This window comes from Gallus gallus, chromosome 15 (genome assembly GCF_016699485.2).
Source record: "Gallus gallus isolate bGalGal1 chromosome 15, bGalGal1.mat.broiler.GRCg7b, whole genome shotgun sequence".
Lineage (NCBI taxonomy): Eukaryota > Metazoa > Chordata > Aves > Galliformes > Phasianidae > Gallus > Gallus gallus.
This window is the reverse complement of record NC_052546.1, coordinates 8,382,505-8,403,927: the sequence shown is the minus strand read 5'-3', so window position 1 is coordinate 8,403,927 and position 21,423 is coordinate 8,382,505. Positions and strand designations below refer to the sequence as shown.

The 21,423-nt window shown below is 47.0% G+C and overlaps 1 protein-coding gene across 14 annotated transcripts in view; it reads left to right on the top strand.

Annotated features, from left to right (window-relative positions):
- Positions 1-21,020, top strand: part of GGT2 (gamma-glutamyltransferase 2) — a 53,121-nt gene extending 32,101 nt beyond the window's left edge. For 7 of the 14 annotated variants that reach the window (XM_046901324.1, XM_046901325.1, XM_046901327.1 and 4 more), the window contains 13 exons: positions 12,025-12,192; positions 12,730-12,857; positions 13,089-13,178; positions 13,742-13,934; positions 14,846-15,003; positions 15,716-15,865; positions 15,999-16,135; positions 16,939-17,126; positions 17,960-18,087; positions 18,633-18,745; positions 19,767-19,880; positions 20,206-20,394; positions 20,483-21,020. In XM_046901324.1, the coding sequence (XP_046757280.1) occupies positions 12,029-12,192; positions 12,730-12,857; positions 13,089-13,178; positions 13,742-13,934; positions 14,846-15,003; positions 15,716-15,865; positions 15,999-16,135; positions 16,939-17,126; positions 17,960-18,087; positions 18,633-18,745; positions 19,767-19,880; positions 20,206-20,352 (1,710 nt within the window). In that variant the 5' untranslated portion in view covers positions 12,025-12,028 and the 3' untranslated portion in view covers positions 20,353-20,394; positions 20,483-21,020. Of the gene's footprint in view, positions 1-1,752; positions 4,654-6,818; positions 10,873-12,024; positions 12,193-12,729; positions 12,858-13,088; positions 13,179-13,741; positions 13,935-14,845; positions 15,004-15,715; positions 15,866-15,998; positions 16,136-16,938; positions 17,127-17,959; positions 18,088-18,632; positions 18,746-19,766; positions 19,881-20,205; positions 20,395-20,482 lie in introns of those variants that run through there. The other 7 variants (XM_046901326.1, XM_015275450.4, XM_015275452.4 and 4 more) reach the window with 7 other exon arrangements.
- The last annotated feature ends 403 nt before the right edge of the window (positions 21,021-21,423 follow it).

Here is a 21,423-nt window from a genome sequence, read left to right as displayed (position 1 = left end):
CTGCGGCTGGGTTTAGAGGAGTATATATTGGATACGTGACAGGGAAAAGCAGTGATGTCTGGCAGCATGCTTAAGGGGATCTGGGGGAAGGTTCCTAGCTCCAGTCCTGGGTAGGATTGTGTCTGATCCTCTGTCTCTAAAGTGGGGATGTGAATGCTTGTTTCATCTGAGCCCGTAAGGTTCCCTGGTAGTAGCTTAAAAATGCTGTTGAGTGGAACGCGTTTCTTGTAATGATAAGAATTTGGTGGTCTGGACAGGCTGTGGTGTTTGGGAGCGTTGTGCTTTAACCCCAGCAGGCAGGTCTGCAACCAGCCAGACCCTTGTTGGCTCTGCCCAGGTGAGGTGGGGGAGAGAATGGGGAAGGTAGAAGTACAAGAATTGGGATAAAGCCAAGGAAACCCCACAGTGACAGAACGAGAGGGAATAGATCATGTTTCTGCTAACTCTGGGTTTGGTTTGGTTTGCTTTGTACCTGTCTTGGTTCTTATGACACTACAACAAAGCAGCCACAAGTCTTTAAGGTCAGTGAGATTCAGACCATGATTTGGCATATGGGAACGCTCTGTAAGTGTTCTAAATAGTTCCCTTCCTTATGCTGGCACGGTGTTAAGGGAATGGGATGGGGGGGATCTCTGGCTGAAAACTAACTTAATAGGGAAGGAGAAAAGGGAACATCATTCCCTGTCCAATTGCACAAGCAGCTCTGCTTGCGACAGTCATTCGTACGTCTTCCTTCCCCACCCTGACCTACAAACCAGCCGTGGAGGATCCTGTTGGTGTGGGGTTTTGATGGAATGAGCTGGGCATTTGTTTGGCTGCCGCTGTACGAAGCCGGTGTCATCGCTGGCAGGTGATGGCAACTCTGTGATTTCCACTCCGTGACACCCTAGAGCAGTTCTTGCCTTTTCTGGTTGTCTCAGCTGAGAAGATGCTCGCATCGCTGTTAGACCTGGCATCTCCTGCTGTACAGCTGTACCGGAGATACTCAGCTAATAGTGTGTAAGCTCTGAGCCGGTCAGGCCCTGTCCCAATGCATGACATTGGCTCTCACAGTCAACCAAACCCTTCAGTGAAAGATCAAAAAACAGTAATGGCGGAAGTTGCAAATGACTTTTTATTTTTTTTCCCCTTTGGAGAGCAATGGTACATCCTTGAGAGATTTCCTCTCCATTCAGAGGCTACAAGACTTCCTCTGATGGAGAAGAGCAGGATGTACCTCTCAAGAGCTTCCCAGGTCAGTGGCCAGGACATCCCTTTTATGTGATAAACGTTCCTTCACCTCCGCAGGGCTCCCAGCCCCCTGGCCCTGGGTTGGGCAGTGCTCCAGCATCAGCTAACTGGGGAGAGTGCAGGAGTGTGGGTATGGTGGCAGTGATGCTGTAATGCGGAGAGCATCCTTGCTAGCAGAGCTTGTGCCATGGGCAAAGCCAGTGACTGGCAGGGCATTGTTTGATGCGTGAATAAATGACTGCCAGTGCAGATTCCCTCCTGGGACCCAACATCAAACTGTTGTCCTCATTCAAGTCCGATCTTTCCTTGCTCCCCACCCTGTATGCTGTTCCGCTTACCATGAGAAAGTACAGCATGGAAAGTGTCTGATCACTGTTCCAAGCTTGCCCCATGAGCCAGCGGTTCTTCAGGGGGGGGTGGTCAGGGGCTGTGCCTTCACTGCCCAGAAATGCAACTTCATTACATCACCTCCTTGCCTGACCACTCCCATACATAAAGCCTTGCTGCCACTCAGCTTTTGAAATCCTTGCTTCTGGGAACCCTTGAGGAATAAGAGGCAAGAGAGCAGGGCAGAAGCTCCTTCCTCTGGTGTTGCCAGCAGAAAGGTGAACTGCACCCAGCGAGAGCAGAGCTTTCAAAGTAGTGAGTAAACAGCATGATTTTATCGTGTCATCTTCATAGTTTGGTTGGATGGGGGCACGGAATAGAATTGTTGTCTCTTTCCCTATGTTACATCTTTCCTGCTCTTTAGTTATGCTTTATGGAGGGTGTTTCACAAGCCTTCCAGCTCAGGTTTGTGGAGTGTTTCTGTTCTATAGGGACTGCCAGGTCTCGATCTACCTCAATGACTTTGGCTTCTCTCAAATCACCTCCATGTTAATGAACGCCAGGTCGCAGGTGCCAGAGTCTTGATCTGTTTTGCAAATATAATTTAATGTACAACACTGGGTGAGCTATTTAACCTCTGTGTGGCCCATTTAGCTCTTGGAGATGCCCAGTCTACAACCAGCTTGCTTATGGTCTTCATTCCTAATTGAGATGGAAGAATGGAAAAGGTGATATTTAGGGTCAAGAAACTAAGACACAATTTTCCCATGGTTTTTTGCCTGTAGCATGAGTGGATGTCAAGCAATGAGGAGTTTTCTTAACAGGTAGCAAGCAGGAAGGCTGGGAGGCAGGTGCAGAGCCAGAAGGGTGCAGGTACCATGGGATGGTATTGGGAGTTACTTCCAGAAGCAGAATGTGGGAGAGGCTTCCAGCTCAGGAGTCGGAGAGAGAACTGAGCTACCAAGGGCAACTGCACTTGTGTGTAAAGGAACAGATTCTGCCCAGGAAAACAAATATTTAGACATCTGAGGGACCTGAAGAGTGCCTAGGAGGCTGTGCTCATTGCCAGAACAAACAGCCCTCCCAGACACGTGTGTGGACATCAAAGACCTGCTCTTTGTTATTCAAAGCTGCTCCAGTGCGATCTATCTCATTTATTTGTAAAGCTTCTATTTAGCAAAAGCAAAAGTGAATCTGAGCAGGTAGTATGATCTTCTTTCTTTCTACTGGAAATGGAGCTCTTCTCCAAGTTCCACTGAAGTCTGTGAACTTCAGTGAATGCAGCCCTAAGGCCTTTTTTTAGTTTGGAACCTGTATTTTTTTTCCTGCTCAGATGCTCTACAGTCAGTAATTACATAATATGTCACTAATGTTCAGCAAACCCCCCTGCAAAGGACTAAGAAAGTCCAAACTTGAGCTGCGATCCGAGTGCATGCAAAGGGCAGGCTATACTGAAGAAACCTCTGCCCTTGAGAGTGAGCATCATATTTTTGCCCTTTTGTTTTCCTCTTTCCTAAACTTCGGTCTTTTTCTGCTGTCCCATCTGCCTCCTTTGCTCCCTCTTTTTCTATTTTCCCTTCCAGCACTTATTAAGAGATTATTCTTTCTCCCGTTATTCCATCTTCTTTCCTCCTCTCTTCCTTCGTTAGCCCTCTCCCCTGTTTTGTTCCTGCATGGTGAGGTTGAGTGAAGCCATGTCAGACTGCAGAGCTGATCGCTGGCTGCTGCAGGAAAGGCAGATCTGGCAGCAGGGACACAGTGCCTTTGGTAGCCCAACAGAGAGGCTTTGCAAAGATGAAAGGGCTGATAAATAAATGGTACAGATTAGTCCTGGAAAATTGAGTTTGACGTAAAATTTGGGAGTACTGACCAAGTGTAGGTGGCGATCAATGAATTTATCAGTGAGGAAAGGTAATAAAAGAAGAACCTTGAATAGCAACAATTTCCAGTAGGGAGGAACCGGAATGTTGGCATCGATTATCAGATAGTTAAGTTTTAATGACCTGATCCTTGTTCCTGTCATTGTGTACAGCTTTGATATATGGAGTTAGTGTGTAGAAAGTCATGGACCAACTTGAACAGAAAGTAGGAAATGACATCCTTTATTATCCAAATCAAGGATGTGCTCTTGAAAAAATGAAATACCAGAGTAGTGAACTGCTACCTCTTCCATGCTTCCATCCTCCTTGTTTGGCTAGAGGATGACATGACGTAAAGAAATCTCAGGAAATATCCCTTTGCACGGACCCTTCTTATAACCTAAGCCATATGATCTACACATCGTTATGCCTGTCATAATCCATCTGGGTGCCTCATACTGCTGTTTAATTAGGAGTCCATTTAGATTTCTCTGCGTTCTGCATCTCAAGTACTGTAAGGATCGTAATGACCTCATGAAAATCAGAATCCATTGGGATCATAACTTCATTCATGTTGCCAGTGGTGTGAATCCACGGTGTCAGAAAAGTACAGCTTCAGAAGGCTTTATCCAAATGTTCCCCCTTTAAACATATCTCAGTGATCTTATATAGTGGGAAAGCAGCCTTGCACACAACTAATGTGTGTTACTGGGTACTCAGAACCTCTGTGATGCTTGCATTGGGATAGCACTGGGTTGCAACGTTGTTCTGCTAGAGGGGAAAGATGGCCTCATGAAAAAGTAGCTAGTCTGCAAAATGAGGATATCTCCTCCATTCTGATGATGTATTTATTAGGAAATGGAGAGCTTGGATTGTGTGATCTGCAATAAAAAGAAGTCTGAAAAGGAGACTCAGTTACATGATTTACGTGGTTAGCTATTGTTGGTGTCATTTCCTGAAAGTCTCATGGTAAACTCAGTACGTGATGAGAGATGAAGCAAAAAGAGAAAGCACCCAGAAGTGCCTTCATGCTTCCTGGTGCTTTTCAGCACCCACAAGTTCCATGGCAAGGGCTGTGAAGGTATTGCTTCATATACTGCCATGTGTGCTCCTTTAGAGGAAGAGGTAGAGATTTCACTGTGCTGCTCGTGTTTCAGTAGTAGCTGCTGATTTTCAGAGAATGTCAGAGATGGTCACATGGTGAGCATCACAATCAGACGTGCAAACCCTGCAGAAGGTACTTTTTTCTTCTTTTTTCTTTGTAATGCACTTCCATGGACCATGCTATTTCTGTTTGAGGTGTGGCTCTGCTGCTTAGTCATAACAGGATAATATATTGGATTAATGACTACACAGAGATAAGTGACTTCCTAAAACCATGTACAATTGAAATGCTGTAGCTGTACCTGTGTATAACAAACTATTCACCTACCAGAACCAGACGTACTACCTTCAGATTTCTTAACATCCTCTGACCCCATCTTCAACTCTCCTACTTGTACATAAGTGAAAGAGTAACTTGCTGGGGAATGTCCAGCTTGTTCCAACTTGGTGCTGGTGAGGATGAGATCTCACAGATGAGACTGCACTGCCCTTGAAGGAAAGCCATAGGGTTTGACTTCCAGTAACGGGGCAAAGAGTAAAAGTTCTTTTCCCTGTCCCCTCACTTGGGCGTGAAAGACTAAAAGTACGTTTTAGTTTGTTTGGGGCAGAGAGCAAATGTCTTTCCACACAGTCTGTTTTGTTGCTCCTGTTGCAGCCTTTCCCATGAGGTACCAGGAGGCTCACATCAGTACATTGAGAGTATCACATCAGTACAGTGAGAGCAGGATGTGTTACTAGCTGAGTAAGGCCTGGACTATGAATGTGTACTTTAAACTGACCTGTAGGAACAGCAGGTTCCTGAGCCTTCAGAGTGTTTCCTGTGCCAGTACGTGCTTTTCTGCTAGCTTCTATTCTGCTCAAGATCTGTTTGCTGGTAGTTGGAGGGAGCTGCCCTCTTTAGAGGGGCATTAGAAAGTCCCTTTTGAAAGATGGGCCCATGCTAACTCTTTTCCAGATACCTCAAGGCTGGAATACTTGTGTTTTATAACAAGAATTTGAATAGAAAGGAGATGTAGTTTTAAGTAGAGGAGGTATGGCTTGCATTCTCAAAGCTCTTAGCCTTGGTGCTAAGACAAACTTTGTTCATGATTCATTGCAGTGCAGGCACTGTCCCTCTAATGTAAGTAAGGATCCAGTGTGTCAAAGGTTGGACTGGGATGGAGGAACTGGACAGGTTTGGAATTGAGACATTAAACTACCGATCCTGGTAGGTCATAAGATAGCCATCTAACAGTGCTGACTGGCATCCAGGCAGGCTTTGCTTCATCCAGTGTTTGCAGGACAGCCTACTGACTGAAGAACCAGCTTACGATGAATGGGCTTGGAGCTGTGATGTGACCAAATTTTAGGCAGGCTATGATTTTTCTGTGCTGTGTTCTGGATGAATCTCGTGTTCAAGCTGGCTCTGAGGTGTCTATCAAGATGTGTATAGCAGCAGGGAGATAAGCTTTCATTGCTGAGTAATTAGAGTCCAAGGGCGGATATTGCACCTTGAATTTGGGTTGCTGCTGGGGTTTATGCTATGCTGCTCAATGGCAAGTGAACTGCAATCTTTGATCTGCAACTGGAAGTTCTACAAACAGTGCAAACAGACACAGGTTTTGTTGCTTAAAAGCTTCAGTGAGATTTACTGGTGGAGGACAGCTTTCTCCATCTCTAGATGTCTGTTCTGTTATCCTCCCTGCTATGGGAACGGGCGGTAGAACAGGCAGCGTGTCATCTCATTGCAGCTGGAGCATTAATCTGAACTAAAAGTGATGATGGTTTAAGGTAGTGTGTAGCTGTGGTTGCTGAAGAACTGATCGGTGACCTTGCATGGCAGGTGGTTGCTCCCACTTGGCAGAGGATACTCCGATCAAACGTTGTCACAACTAAATCTGTCAGCGTGCCTGGGTTTAAGCTGCAAGGTACAGACACTTAAAAACCCAAATGTGAGCTACAAGGGCACCGTTTGGTTGGGCAAGAGGAGTATTGACAGTACAGGACCCTACAGAGATGGGCACTTGGTGTGACCATATACTTGTTCAGTTGCTTAGCCAGAATTTAAGGGCTATCACCAAGATACAGGAAAATTCATCTTTGATCATGTAGTAAAAGAATCAAAATTAGTAGACAACATTTATGAGTGCTATGCTATGCATTTTAAAGGGTGTTGGCTCTCGACTCTTCACCTAGTCAATGATTACTTCAGCAGTCCTCCAGTACTGTGAATTCAAAAGTAATGAGTTGCAATGGGTTAATCTCTGTGAGTGGAGCTGTAGAAATATCAAATAGTACAGCGAGCTTTGGAGAGCTTTTAAGGAAAGACACGTGCTTACTGCTACAGGAACACAGTGGCTCCAGAAAGGGACTCACTGCTTCGGAAGGGACATTCAAAGGATATCAGTAAATAAGGATCTGTGCAAAAGGACAGAACGGACTTGGAAATACTCTTGAGAGGTAAGGGGAAGTTAGAAAGGACATAAACTGAGCCATTACCCTCAACCCTGAGGTGCTGTGTGGGTTTTCTTCAGCAATAGAACGTGGAACAGTATGTTTTTTTGGTACATCAGACGAAAGTTTGCGTAAGGAGAATGACAGGACCTGTCTATTCAGCCTGAATAAGCCCAGTTCCAATGAACAGCCCCCAGTTTATTGGAAGAAGATAATCTGAAAACGTATTTTGCAAGTGGTGGGAGAATAAAGCTATTTTAATGAAACACTTTGATTTGAAATTGGAGGTGAGTGGAACAGCAACGTTCTGAATGACTTTGTAAAACTTTAATACCATCCATTTTTTGAGATGGTGGATTACCTCTGGCTTTGACATCATGGCCTCATAGAGTTGATCTGAAGCCTTTCTACCTATAAAGTACCTGTGTGCATCTATAAGCCCTCCATGCTAGGCTTAATGCAGAGAATGCTGAAGACTGTTAAGCTGTGCCTGAGGAGAGGGAAGCAGCAAGATGTGCAGGGTGCAGGCAGTGGGACAGGGGCTGACATGGAGGTGTTGGCTGTGCAGAAAGGTTGAATGGGGCTGTTGTATTTCTCTGGGGAAGCAGCAGCATAGGGTTAGTACTTGGGGACTGCTCTGTGCCCCTGCTCTGGGCAGGACCAGTGCCCCGACCTGAATTTGGAAGCCTCTCTGGGCTTCTTCATGGCTTGACTGAACTTTGCTTTAGTTCCCTTATTGCTGGTGGAGATGAAGACTGCATAAGTGTTCAACTTGAATATCTCCTGGTGGGTGAGTACAAAAATGCATTAGTTCTAAATTCTAGCCTAACACCAGACTGTAACACCTGTCTCATTCCGTGACCCCAAAAAAGGGCTCAGATTTAAAATATGTTTGTTTTGATTCCCAACTACTTCAGTATTTGCATCACAGTTCTCCACAGCAGTCTGTAAGACTTGAATCAGGAAGGATTTCCTTTGTAAGGGGAGGCAGTTGATCACTTGTTTGAGGTCTTTTAAGGGCACCGTGGATGAAATGGGAATAGTTATGGAAAAATGCCTGCTGCTCCCCATTGAGATCCGTACCTGGCAGGAGACTCTGCTTGTCTGTCTGCATGGGTGAGGGTAGGAGAACGAGTCCTGATCAGAGGCATCCCAGTGATTGCTACTGAGTAAAAGGCCTAAGGGGAAAAAGCGTTTAGCACATGAACTTGTAGATTGGAATCTCAAGTGGCTTAAGTACATGTCTTATTGCAGTAACTGCAGGGCAAGGCTGCAGTAGGGAGGCTGATGTGGGAAACTTTTGTGTGTGAGTACAGGACAGAGGGCAGGGGGGAACAAAGCCTTCTATCTTTGTTCTCAAAAGGATAGTGCCTAGAAGCTTGTGTCTATTCCAACAGAGCCATGGAAGAGCAGGGTTATGTGTGATGGCTAACAAAGTCACAAAGCTCTCTGCCGTTTGGGTTAGCCCAAACCTGTTGGTAGAAATACTGCATCTGGGCCATTCCAGTTCTGCCCAGGAATAGGTAGCCTGCTCCAGCTCACTGCTGCTTTGGGACCATCTGGGGAGAGGTGCGAAGATTCCGTTGCAGGGAGCTCTAACCTGGCAGGCAGGAGGCAAATTTGATGTAAAAGGTACATCTGTAATCTTCACTCTGTCCTTGTTGTGTAAGGTGATTATCCTCTGGCCTTTGGATGATTACATCATATATTAGCCTTCCACAACCTAAGACCCGTGGATTATGTAATGAAGGAGTGCTTGGTTGGGAATGGGCAACGTAAGCTTCAGATCTGCTGTATAAGGACAAGGCAAAACATGCCCTGGGAGACATAAAAAACAATTTTAGTAGGAAAAGGGCAAAAGACCCTGAAGGGTTAGCCAGGGTCATGCTAAATCATATGGAACTGCTAAAAAACAGAAACGTATACAGAGGGACAGTAAGGATAGCCCAGAGTAACAAATAGATCTTGCTACCTTTTCTCCCTTTATAAGAGGGAGGAATGGATAAACTCACAGAAATAGTTCTGGACAGCAACAGTGTCCTTTCTCTGTTGCTTTTGCCCTAGTTTTCTTCAATGCAAGCTCTCTTGGAGCAAATAACCCCAGCTAATTAACTGCTCAGAGGCTGATGAGTCTGGATATTCCTGCAGATGAAAGCCGAAGTTGCTGCCCGCTGCTCTTAGTGACAGCTGAGGGAAGTTAGCACAGTGATACCCAAGGATTTCAAGTGTCATCTGGCTAATTAGGTGTGAGCACAGACCCCTAGTGCTAAGGCTTCCCACAGGTGAACCATTTGCTTTGTTTGTTACACCACCTCTCCGTGAGCTCCCAGTGAGAAGGAAAAGCTATGTGATGCACTGGGGGCCCAGCAACAGCTTGATGGGAACACATGTCATTTGCTGACGTCTAAATGTGGCCTGGCCCCATGGTAGGCTGCTGGGAACAGCCCTAGGAAGTAACTGCTAAAACAGATCTTGTGCAAGAAGGCAGGATGTGCATACCTGGTCTTGAAGTGTCAGCCCAAGTCGCTTTCTTAGCATCTTCTGTATGCTTCAGGTGGTTCCACCTATGTGATCAGTTGTGGGCTCCTCCGTTAGGTTGTCATATAATGGTGGATCAGTAATGGGACCTCTACTATCAGCCCCCCCCCAGAAAAGTCACTGATGGTTGACTCTATGCAGCAATAGGGTATGAAAACAGTATTTCAATTCTTGGTTATTAATCTGTTTAAATACGGTACTGTTATTGCTATGCATTTGACTTTGTGTTCGCTCTCTCTCCTTTAGTTCTCCTGGGTTTTCCCTGACCCTGGCAAGTTCCTTATCTCTGCAGCACACCCACACACCGCTGACAGAGCAGTTCAGACGCTCTGACCTCAGCCCAGCACTGCCTATCCTATTGCACCAGGACTCCTTTAGCTCAAAACCTGCTGTTGTGTTTAAACAAAGCTGTGAAAATTGTGACGTGTCTGACTGCAGCACAGTGGGGTTGCTCATACAGGTGTAACTCTACTCCTTGTTGGTTTTGAGTGAATCTCAGCACTCACGTTACATCTCATGGCTAGGACCAGGGAGTGGACCTTTATGGCACTGGGAAATGAGTGTGATGCTTTTAATGGCCTTACAGCCCCTCTTTCCTGGAGGGCTGCTGTTGGGACTGCAATGCTGGCCAAGCCCTGGGGTCACCAGGGCCTGGAGGGACAGCCCGGATGAAACAAAGTACCTTCTGCCTAGCTGGAGTGCAGATAAAAGATCCCATGGCATTTCTTGTGAAGCCTGGAGGAGACTGCCAGTGCCGAAGCCAACAAACAAAACTGTCTTTAAACTCTGAGGCTGTGTGTGAGCTGTTGTTGGGGACATAATAGCTTCTCTGTTTCCCTGCACAGCAACTGCTCTGCAAGCACACCAGCAGTCTCTTTTGAAAGTAGTTGAGTGTAAATCAAGTTTTGAACCTGGAAAGAGGTTTCATCCATTTACCTTTCACTGACCTTGGTTGACACTTGTTTACAGAACAGCACATACACTGACAGGCACCCTGATCTGAGCTGCCTTACTTGGAAGCAGACATCTTTTGTGCTCTGAGACTCACAGATAAAAAGCTTGGATAGAAAATGGATATTCCCTTCTTTGAAATAAGCAGAATGGGAGTGAGACTGAGGGGCAGCGCTTGCCAATCTCCTCCCTTGGAGGAGTGCTTCATTTTGGCTGGCCTGGCCTGCTTCCTCCTGTTAGGTCAGCATTGGCACACTCATTGCTTCCTTGCTCTGTTGCTGCTGCAAGGCACCAAGTGCTGCTCCGACTGCTGGAGGCTCCTCTGCTTTGGGCAGCTGCAAAGCCACAGAGGCTGGGGTTGGTGGATCTGCTCTTCACTCCCAATGCCATGGATTGGTTTGTCTCTGAGGACAGCAGGTGCTTTGGTAAGGTAAAGGGTATTTTGGCTATTGGACAAATATAGTAGTCACAGTGATAACCCAAACCTGCACTGAACTGGGGGAGGTTGGTCCCTGAAAGAGCTGTGATGAATTTAGGTCTTTTTGCTAGAACAGTCCTGTAAGGGGAAAGGAAATGGGTCAAAGAGTAGTTATTATTCACCAACTGTCAGTCCTAGCAAGATGTCAATGACTCTCCATCCCCTCAGTAGCTCTTAACTTATGCTGGTGTGTGTCTGCAACACCCTTGCTGCAGGTCTCCTCGGTGTCCTACGCTCACCCATTGATGAATGGTAACCCTGTGCACCCCAAGAGCATCTTTGTTCAGGATGGGAAAATATGGAGATGTGAGCACTGGCAGTTGCCTTCTAGAAGTGGTAGGCTCAGGGGAAAGCTGCTCTAGCCAAGGACCCTGAGCTGGAAGGTGTCGTGCTCATGGCCAAATAGCTTTGGCCAAGGTGACTTGTTAGTGACTAGGATGTGTGTTGTAGTGGTCAGTGAGGTTAAAGCTCTCAGTTTTTTCATTGATGATGATGTGACTCAAAACTAACACAGGCAGAATGTTACCCAAGTCATAGCTGCTAGTTTGGGGCCTTTTCATTTCTTTATATACTTTCAAGCTGTTACCCAATGGCTTCCAGGAGTCCCTGGAGCGCTCAGTGAAATAGAACACCGCAAATGGTGGGGCAGTAATGGGTAAAGGGGAAGCAGGTAAAAGCTTTGGAGTTGTTACAACAGTTGTCCTGCACAGAGAAGGCATAACAGCAGTGCCCATAGGGAAGGTCTTGATATGAGTTTGAGCGTGGACATATTTGGGAGAGCCACTCCATGAGAGGTCCAGGGAAGGAGGCAGCTGCTCACTGCCTGCAGCTCAGCAGTCTGTAGAAACCCACTGACATGCAAGGGCTGGAAAAGCAGGAAGAGCATCACTCTGATGTACCTTTCAAGGCCAGAATTGGGCTCTCACCACCTCTGGTCACTCCTTCCAAAATCACCCATCCATCAGCAGAGCTGCCAGCTGCTGGGGAAAGAGGAGAAACAATGGATATGGAAGAGGACAGACGACAAGCCTGCTCCTGTGCCTGATCACCTGCTCCCTAGCAGCCCCAGAAGCAGCAAGGTTATGATCCTGTCTCTTCCCACAGAAAGATGAAGAGGCGCTATGTGGTGACCGGGGTCCTGACTGCAGTCCTGCTGGGGCTCATCTTGTTCCTGGCACTCTTCTTCGGGCTGCGCTCCAACTCAAAGGACACACACATCTACAAGAGGGCAGCTGTGGCTACGGATGCAGGGCCATGCTCAGTAATTGGAAGGTAACAGCTAATTCCGCTGTGACTCTTGTTATCTATATCTTGCACGAGATAGAACTGTTCTGTTTGACTGATGTGCAGATGCAACCTTAGCAGCTGCACTCAGCTCCCTGTAGAATGAGGAGGCTGTGAGTTAACCTGGGCCCTTACCATGCCCAGCCAATGTTAATGCAGTCGCTCAAAGGCAGTACTGTAGACAAAGATTCCCTAGGCACAGAAACGATAGGAGTGGGGGATGCTTTTCAAACTCTTTTTAAATACCTTAGATAAGCTGTTCTCCAGGTCTAGATGTACATGCTGCAGATTTCAGGCTCTTTATTCTCATGTATGGTGGATGTGGCTGGAATGCCAGTCTCTTCCAGGTACTTTGTCACATCTTGCTGCTTTCAGGCTAGTTCGAATGTCTCTTTAATGAAGGTCAATCTGGGCCATACCCAGACCATTAGGTTCTCTTCTCTATGGTGATAGAGGCCCAGAGCTCACAGATAGCTGAGACACTGTGGCGTGTTGCTGTAAGATGCCTTCTCTTTTGCTGCACAGGGACATCCTTCAGCAAGGCGGATCTGCTGTGGACGCTGCTATTGCAGCTCTGCTCTGCGTTGGACTCATGAACGCTCACAGCATGGGCATTGGAGGAGGGCTCTTCTTTACCATCTACGACAGCACAGGTAAGCGACAGGGCTACACACATCTGGAACAGTTCTACCCCTCCACCTAAAGCACATAAAAAGGGTGAATTATGCTACCTGAGTTAAGGTACTGACTCTCCCAATCTCTGAGGCTCTCCACAGAATAACTGCTAAGAAACTGCTTCCCAGTGGTTGGGCTTATTCTGCACAGACCATGAGTGGGTGCTGAGTTCAGAGCTAAACGTGATCTCCCTTCCTCTGTCTTTAAAGGAAAAGTGGAAATCATTAATGCAAGAGAGGTGGCTCCTAAAAGAGCATCAGAGAACATGTTTGGGAGCAACACACAGAGCTCTGCGAAAGGTAAAGGCAACGGGTCTTTCCAGTTCTCTTTATGGTGACTTCTGGAAGTGGAGAGGAAAGGAGCCTTGGGGGAGGGCTGATAAGTGTGCTGAACTTCTGGGAGATGCTGGTAAGAACAGGATTGAAGCAAACTGCTGTATCATTGTGCAGTGTAGTCAGTCTATTGCAATTGCTGCTGCAATGTGATGAAAGAAATGTTGGTGTGTTTATGTATGGATGCTGCCACATATATATAGTCTGTGCCCTCTTACTGTAGTGTGTTCAACTCTGAAGGACTGGGAGCTGCAGGCAGGTATGATGCCTTCTGTGTTCTGAGTAGCTTTGCTGTGATACAGAAAAATGAGAAAAATGACCCAAACACTTGAGTTACCAGCAAGAGGATAGAGGTGTCAACAATCCTGTTAGCATTGTATGCATGGGCTGAGCCAGTAATAGTATGCACAACCCCTGCTTAAAACCAAGGCCAATAGATAAGCCCTCCTCTGCTTACTACTGCAATGATTGCTTTTTGTTTTCTTTTTTTTCTTGCTACTGAAGACTTATACTTTTCTTCTCTGCTCCAGGAGGACTTTCCATTGCTGTTCCAGGAGAAATCCGTGGCTATGAACTGGCACACAAACGTCATGGCAAACTACCATGGAAGGACTTGTTTCTGCCCAGTGTCAAGTTGGCAAGAGAAGGATTCCCTATTGGGAAAGGCCTTGCATCAGCCATGAAATCAAAGCAACAGTCAATTGAAAGCAATCCTTCACTATGGTAGGTAGAGCAGTTGCGTAGAAAAAGCTGTTTGAACAGAGATGGAGCTGAAGTACGCTGTGGGATAAATGTGATGGCAGTGTTTGTCTGAATCCCCGGGCTGTCCTCATGCTCTGAGCACCCTAAGCTAATCTTACCTATGTTTTGGGCAATTGCAGGGCATGTTCCTCTCCCTGAATATCCCACCTGCTGTCAGGGTGTGGGTTTCTGGGTCATCTCTTCCTCTGCAGTCAGCCTTCCCAGAGCAATGCCTCTGATCATCCACTTCTGGCAATGACTATGAGCACGAAGGGTTTTAAATGCGCTTCCTCTTGCAGTCCCATGGTGTCTATGTCCAGCTCTACTTGAGATCATGCTTAGTCTTTTCCTGCCAGCTGCAAGTTGGTTTGTAATGTAAATGGGATGTACCAGCCTGTACTCCTGTACTTCCTTCTGGCAGGCCCACAGCATCAATCACATCCATGATTGCTGATGAGGGAGCTAGACAGGGACCTGTCTACTTCCAAGTGCTCTGACCATTAGGAATCCAAATGCGTTCTCCTGGATTCACTGAAAGCTTTGAGCCTTGCAGCTTCATAGCCTGTGCTCTGAGCTGAACCGCTTGGCTTCAAGGACCCTCGTGGGTGTCTTGAGGCAGTTGTTAATCCAGGGAACAGGGAGGGAGAGTGGACTGCCTTGAGACAAAGACTGACACTGCTTCCTGCAGGCTTCACTGAGCAAATTCTGAGAAAACACTGCTCGCTTTTATGTTCCTATGAAAGATATTAAGACCCATGTGGCATAGCTCAGGCAGTTCCTCTTCTCTCCAGGATGACCACATGAAGACACATTAGACTAAATCTGTGTTAGCTGATACGGGCACACATGGTTTTGAACTTGCCTCTCACATCTTAATCTCCTTTCTCTGTCAGTGAAGTGTTCTGCAGAGATGGGAAAATCCTGCATGAGGGCGATATCATCAAGATGCCTAAACTAGCCAACACATACCAGACTATAGCCGATGAAGGAGCAGATGCCTTTTACACAGGAAGCCTGGCAGCACAGATCATTGCTGACATCCAGAGTGTAGGTAAGAAACAGAACATCTGTCCCAAATAGCATGGGTGAGCTGAGTGTTGCAGCTTTGTGTGCAGGAAGGAACTGTGACCTGCAGAAGCCTTGGAAGCAGGTCACGCCTGCTGCTTGGTATCCCACCTCTGAGGTCTGTAGCAAAAGAAGTCATTAGCTCTTTAATGGTTGCATTTGAAACTCAGTCAGAAATGGACAGTATATTCTGTATATTTCTATACGGTAAGTCTAGCAAGCCTGTGCGTTTTTGGACATAGTACAGTAGGTACATGGAGCCTGACTCCATCGAGCTTCTACCTCAAACAATACGCGCATCATCCTGTAAACTCTCAACGTGTTTAATCTTTCAGTACCACTAGATGGTGGTAGTATCCTATTCTTACTAGCTAGCATTCCAGTGAAATTCCAGTAGCTTCAGTGAATTTCATGTGCATAGGTCATTTCCTGGCTTTATTCGTGGTGGTTAATTACTGTCTTCCCCTTTCTGATAAGAAAAGCATTGGAACATACATGTTATTCTACTTGAGGAGCAGCACAAAGCATCTGCACTCAAAAGCTGCATCCTTCTCCTGTAAACAGGGTTCTTAAAGGTCGTTCCTTGACATTGCTGGAGTCCTTTATAGAAATAGATGGATCATCAGGCAGTAGAGTATTACCTTCTCTTCCCACCAGGGATCACAGAGACAAATCTATGGTTTCCTTTTATGACGTAGGGGGCATTATCACGCTGGAAGACCTGCGGGACTACACAGCAACGGTGATGGAAGACCCTATAGAGGTCAAGCTTGGAAATTACATCCTCTACACACCTACTGCCCCCCTGAGTGGCCCAGTGCTAGCCCTCATTTTCAACATACTGAAAGGTGAGAGTGCTGCTGAGCAGTGCCACACAGGCAGCAGGAGTAGAGACCGAGTTTCAAGATGGCCCCATCTATTAGTGCCCCATGGAGTGTGTGTTTTCCTCTGTGTTCACAATGGTTTGTCTTCTGTTGCCAGGATATAATTTCTCTGCTGACAGCATCAAAACTGTGAAGGAGAAAGGTCTGACTTACCACCGCATCGCAGAGGCCTTTCGCTTTGCCTACGCCAAGAGGACTTTGCTGGGAGATCCAAAGTTTGTCAACATTACAGAGGTACCTGGCAAAAGCCTTTTCTTTCTGCAACACCCAGGCTGACTGGAACATGACACTTTGGTTTTGGGTGACTAAACAGGCACTGAAATGTCTCTGAATATCAAGTGGCTAAGCTGTGAGGGATATAAATGGAGGAAGCTTTTCTGCTGTCAGGAAACACAAAATCCTCCATTGACCAGGAGCACTTGAGTTTGTTCTAAAACTCAACTAACCCTCCCCATTTTCATAGTCTTTGGAGCCTTATTCAGTAGATGATACTCCCAGCACCCCCATAGCTCTCTAAACACAGTCCTGCCTATAGTAAGTGGAACTACGGATGGGAAGGGGTGAGGCAGGACCCCTGCTCTTCCCTGCTTCATACTTTGTGCTTTTACTTCATGAGTCTCCAAAAGCAGCAGGATCTGAGCACAGCCCAGCCTGATGGACACAAATTTGCAGCTTACCAAGCAATGGCCAGAGCCTTGGTCTAGTTCTCTCAACCTGATCCCTCTTCTCTCATCTCTGAAGCAAGTGTAGCAGTGCTTGCCTACACCTTACAGCAGTGTTGAGGACAGCTTTTCATAGATCTCCAGTAACGGATACTGATTAAATTCCCACACAAAGGGGTGCAGCTTCTTCCGTGACTGCTTAAAATGCTCTTTGGTACAATGTCCATCTTTCAAGAAGAAGGAAAACCCCTGCTGGAAAACTGTAGCTTCACTGCTGGGATTTGCCACTCTTCTGTGGTCTGAAGTGTTGGATATCAGCCTCGTAACTACATGGCTCTTAATCTGCTGAGTAACTGCATTGGATTTCTCTGACAGGCAATCAGAAACATGACGTCTGAGTTCTTTGCGGATAGTCTCCGAAGGAAAATCACAGACAACACCTCCCATCCAATTGAATACTACGAGCCAGAATATTACACTACAGATAGTGCCGGCACATCTCACCTCTCCATTGTGGCTGATGATGGCAGTGCTGTGTCCGCCACCAGCACCATCAACCAATAGTATGAGCTCAGATCTTGCTTCTGTGTAGGCCTCTGCCATCTTCCTAGTGGTGGTTCTGTGGTTGGTATAAAACATCACTGAGCTGTCATCTCTGTAGCAGGGCAGCGATGGGTAGCGCTGTTAATAGGCACCTCTACTGCTGAGCTTGCAGTTCAGTTCTTATTGCTGAGACTTGTGTAGTTGGGTCAGAGCACGAGATGTCAAGTGGGGTCCTCTCCTCTGTCATGTTGGGTTCACCCACCAAGGAAACATCCACTGCATCTGGATTTTCCCATAAGCACTGTTATCGCTGCAGGCTCTGATTTCCCAGGCATCTGGAAGGAATTTGAGTTAATGCAGCTGGCCTGAAAGTGCAGTGTTTGACTTTGGGTGCTGTCAGGAAGAGCTGTGTTCTGTACATACGGCCTGAAGCTGGGGGGAAGGAGGGGAGGAAGGGGAGGAGGGTTGTTTTCTGTCCATAGAAAATGTCTCCTGCCTGACACATCTAAGCAAAATGCCAACCGTTCCCAAACGTGGCTGCCTTTGAGCTATGCTGCCTCTGAAAGGAGTGCAGGACTGCCCGGCTGGGAAGGGAATTAGTTGTGTTTCTCTGCTGTGCTGTTTCTGTCTTCAGGTTCCGTGCAGGGGAGCTATACAGCAGCACTCTGGGTCTGCCTTTCCTCTTTTTGTAGTTGTGTGTTCACAGTATGAACTGCTTCCTTCCCCGCAAAGGGTGACAGAATGTCCTTTCCAACAGAAGGGAGTGGAGAGTTACTCCCAGGTTTCACATCTCAGTAATTCACTTGAAGTTCTTCCTGGTTTTGACATGTCTCTGCCAACCTGTTTTGTCTAGCTTTGGCTCTGATGTACTATCCAATGTGAGTGGAATCATATATAATGATGAGATGGATGACTTCAGCTCACCTCACATTATCAATGGATTTGGGATCCCTCCTTCTCCAGCAAATTTCATAGCACCAGGTAGCTGTAAACTACCTCCCTATCTTATTCTTGAAGCTGTATCTTGCATTAGTACGCGCTGTCCAGCTGTCTCTCTGTACTCCACTGGGATCTGTAGGGCAGCTCCAGGTAGACCCATTTCATGCCCCTAACTTAAGCTCCCTCCCTGCCCCATCGCTGCTTCCTGCAGAGCCTTCTCATTGCAGCTCATGTGGGCCACCTTCCTGTACCTACGCTTCAGAGGGAGACAGGGAAGTGAAGGGACAGAAAGGGAAGCCTCGTGGTGTTGGAGAGGCAGCTGTGTGACAGACAACCCCAACTGAAACAGCACCATGGATGAAGGAACCTTCAGCCCCCCTGCACAGAAGGCCAGGGTTAAGCTTTGTATTGTGGTAGCAAGGAGGAGATGTGTACAAGGGACGCTGGGGCGCTCGGGATGAACAAAGCATGAGATGAGTTAGGAAGGTGGATATGGAAACTTTGGGTTTAGATGTGCAGCAGGAGCTGGCAGTCTGTAAGGTACAGGCAGAAAACTGAGCCTCTGTTGCATCTGTGTCCCCCAACAGGTAAACAGCCACTGTCCTCCATGTGCCCCTCCATCTTGGTGGATGAAACAAAAAAGGTCAGGATGGTGGTTGGTGCTTCTGGAGGAGCAAAAATAACCACAGCAACAGCACTGGTATGTGATGATGTGGGCAAAGCAAAGTTGGGGGGAGGCAGTGGTTGGGGTAAAGGGTTAAAGTCTCTGCCTGTGATGTGACCGTAGCCACAGCTTCCTGCTGCAAGCCTGGGTGCTGATAGAGAGAGAGGGTCCTGCCTGGCCTTCAGAGGGACAGACCTCCAATCCCACCTCCTGCCAGAGAGATAAAGGGCCTCTCACAATTACTCCCTCCTGTGACTCCAGGTCTTTGCTTTGGCAAGTTGTTCTTATCACTTGCGAGAGATTTGTGACTTTAGTGTAGGTTTGACTTCTGGATCTCCATGAACTACTCTCACTGCCGAGCTTAGAGCCATTCTCAGCCAAGCACCCATATTTTGGGTGGAAGCTGTGCAGAAGAGCTAAATAAGAACTTCTGCCAGGCAGGGTCCCTGGGAGCTGCTGTGACAACCATTGAAAGGCCCAGTTAGACCCAAAGCGACAATGGGAGAAAGCTGTGCAAGTGCACAGCCATTCAGAGCATCACACTGGATCCTGCTTTCTAGCTAAGGTAGAGTCTGCAAGAAGTGTTGTTACAAGCAGCTTCTGAAGCTGTTGATGCTCAGGCTGTTTTTACTTGCCAGCAGCTTCAAGCTGTGATCTTAGCAAGCAGGGTGGGCCAGGTTTAAGGAAACCAGTTGCACAGCAGCAAGAAGCTGTCAGTGTATGTTTACACTGAGGTGACTGCTGTATGCCAAACAAGCCAGCAGTGCCTTTCTCACAGCAGGATGAATCCAGCTACAGTAGCCTGAGGATCTGATCCTTTTCCTGTGTTCATTTTAGCCATTTGTGGTCTCTTTGTGTGGGAATCATCCTAAGTATCTACAACCTGATTTGCTGCAATGTACCCATGAGAGGGAGCTCTGGAAGCAGAGGGAACTACAATTTAGATCTTCTATGTGCTCTAGTGAACATCCTTCAGAAACCTCCGCCTTTGTTGCTGCAAGGATCAGGTCTCTTTGAAGGCAAGGGGCTAACATTGAGGCTTTTTTGCATCCCACAGGCAATCATCAATTCCATCTGGTTTGGTTATGATGTGAAGAAAGCCGTGGAGGAGCCCAGAATTCATGATCAGCTGATTCCCAACATCACGGAGCTTGAGGAGCAAATAGAGAAGGTTTGTCTGACCTGAGGCCGGGGTGTTTGTGAGCTTTTTGTCTGGTGCTGGTCTCACAGTGCTGGGAAGATGTGCGTGTGGAAAAGTATTATGTGTTGCCAAATGTTCCTAGGGGAGCAGTATTAAAGCTGACAGGTCAGTACTGGGCTGTTCGAGGTTACTTTTAGTCTCAGTCCCATGGAAGAAGAGGGACAGCTTATAGTTCTAGGAGACCTACATAATGCAGGCACTGCATGCTGGGCTATACACGGAGGATTCAGGACACAGAGTCCAGCCCATGTGCAGTTTCTCTCTCCTGTTGTCCTCATGCACTTCTGCATTCCAGGGTGTAGAAGAACAGCTACAGATGAGAAAGCACAATACCACGCGGGTGAGCAACGGCATTTCGGTTGTGCAAGCCATTCTCAGAACAGATGATGGATGGGCTGCAGCCTCTGATTCCCGGAAAGGTGGCATCCCTGCAGGCTACTGACCCAGCTCAGCTCTTCTTCATCAGGACGCGAGTGACACTGAGGTGTGTCTGAGGGAAAGATCCTTTTAGGTCTGCGATTCAGGGACTTTAACAAGAAAGGGAATGAATTTGCCTGTGGTTCTGTTGACAGAGCTGGGACTTCGGTTCTCAACAATCACAACCCAAGTGCCTTGTGCCACAGCTGTGTGCTGAAACAAACATCTCTACCGGGATGCGACCGACTTGGAGAGTCTGTTCTGCCTTGAAGAGTTTGATCCCTGCCTCATCTCCAGCCCACGAAGTCAGATTGGGTATCCAGTTTTTGAAGAAGGTCAGGCTCCCCCGAGCTGGGGGAAGTGTTTCAGCTGGGAGGAATGCCCTTGTCACAGCCAGAGAAGAGGTTTCCTTCTTGTTTGTGTAGACAAGAGTTACAGGACCCTGAGGATAAACTGATAGACCCGTGCCATAGGAGGGAGCCTGGCTCCAAACTGGGATAAACCTTCACAAACACCACTCTTTTAAAAGGAGATGTTTTCTGCTTTTCACTTGAGCTGATTGTTGGAGATGAGTGGGGAACTGGGGAATTGGCTTCAGCCTTTCTTATGTTATTGTTGAGAAGGTCTAAAGGGAAGATGCTACCTGTAAAACTCTGGGCACAACTAAAACAAATAAATACAGTGTCACATTTTTCTTGCCCACACAGCTGATATTGCCAAAAGGGATGCTGAGAGTCTGCATGAACAAAGTTCTCCTTTCTTGTTTACTCCTTTGATGAAGCTACGGGTGTAAAAAATACATATAGTTCAATACCCAAAACAAACCTGTTCTTTCTCCAGCTTGCTTCCTTCATGCTGCAGGCCTGGATTCTGAGGAAATTAAGCCTCTAAAAAGCATGCTGCAGCTGGTCGTTTGAAGGTGAGCTGCAATTAATCAGTCAGTGAGCTCTCAGTGACCTGTATCTGATTTGGAATGGCTGACAGTGTCAGTGCCTATCCACAAGTAGCTGCTGGTGTTCTCTTACCGGCATGGACTGAAATACCACATCATATAAACTTAGCCTAAGATCAAGAAGTCCCAGATGCTATCAGGCTT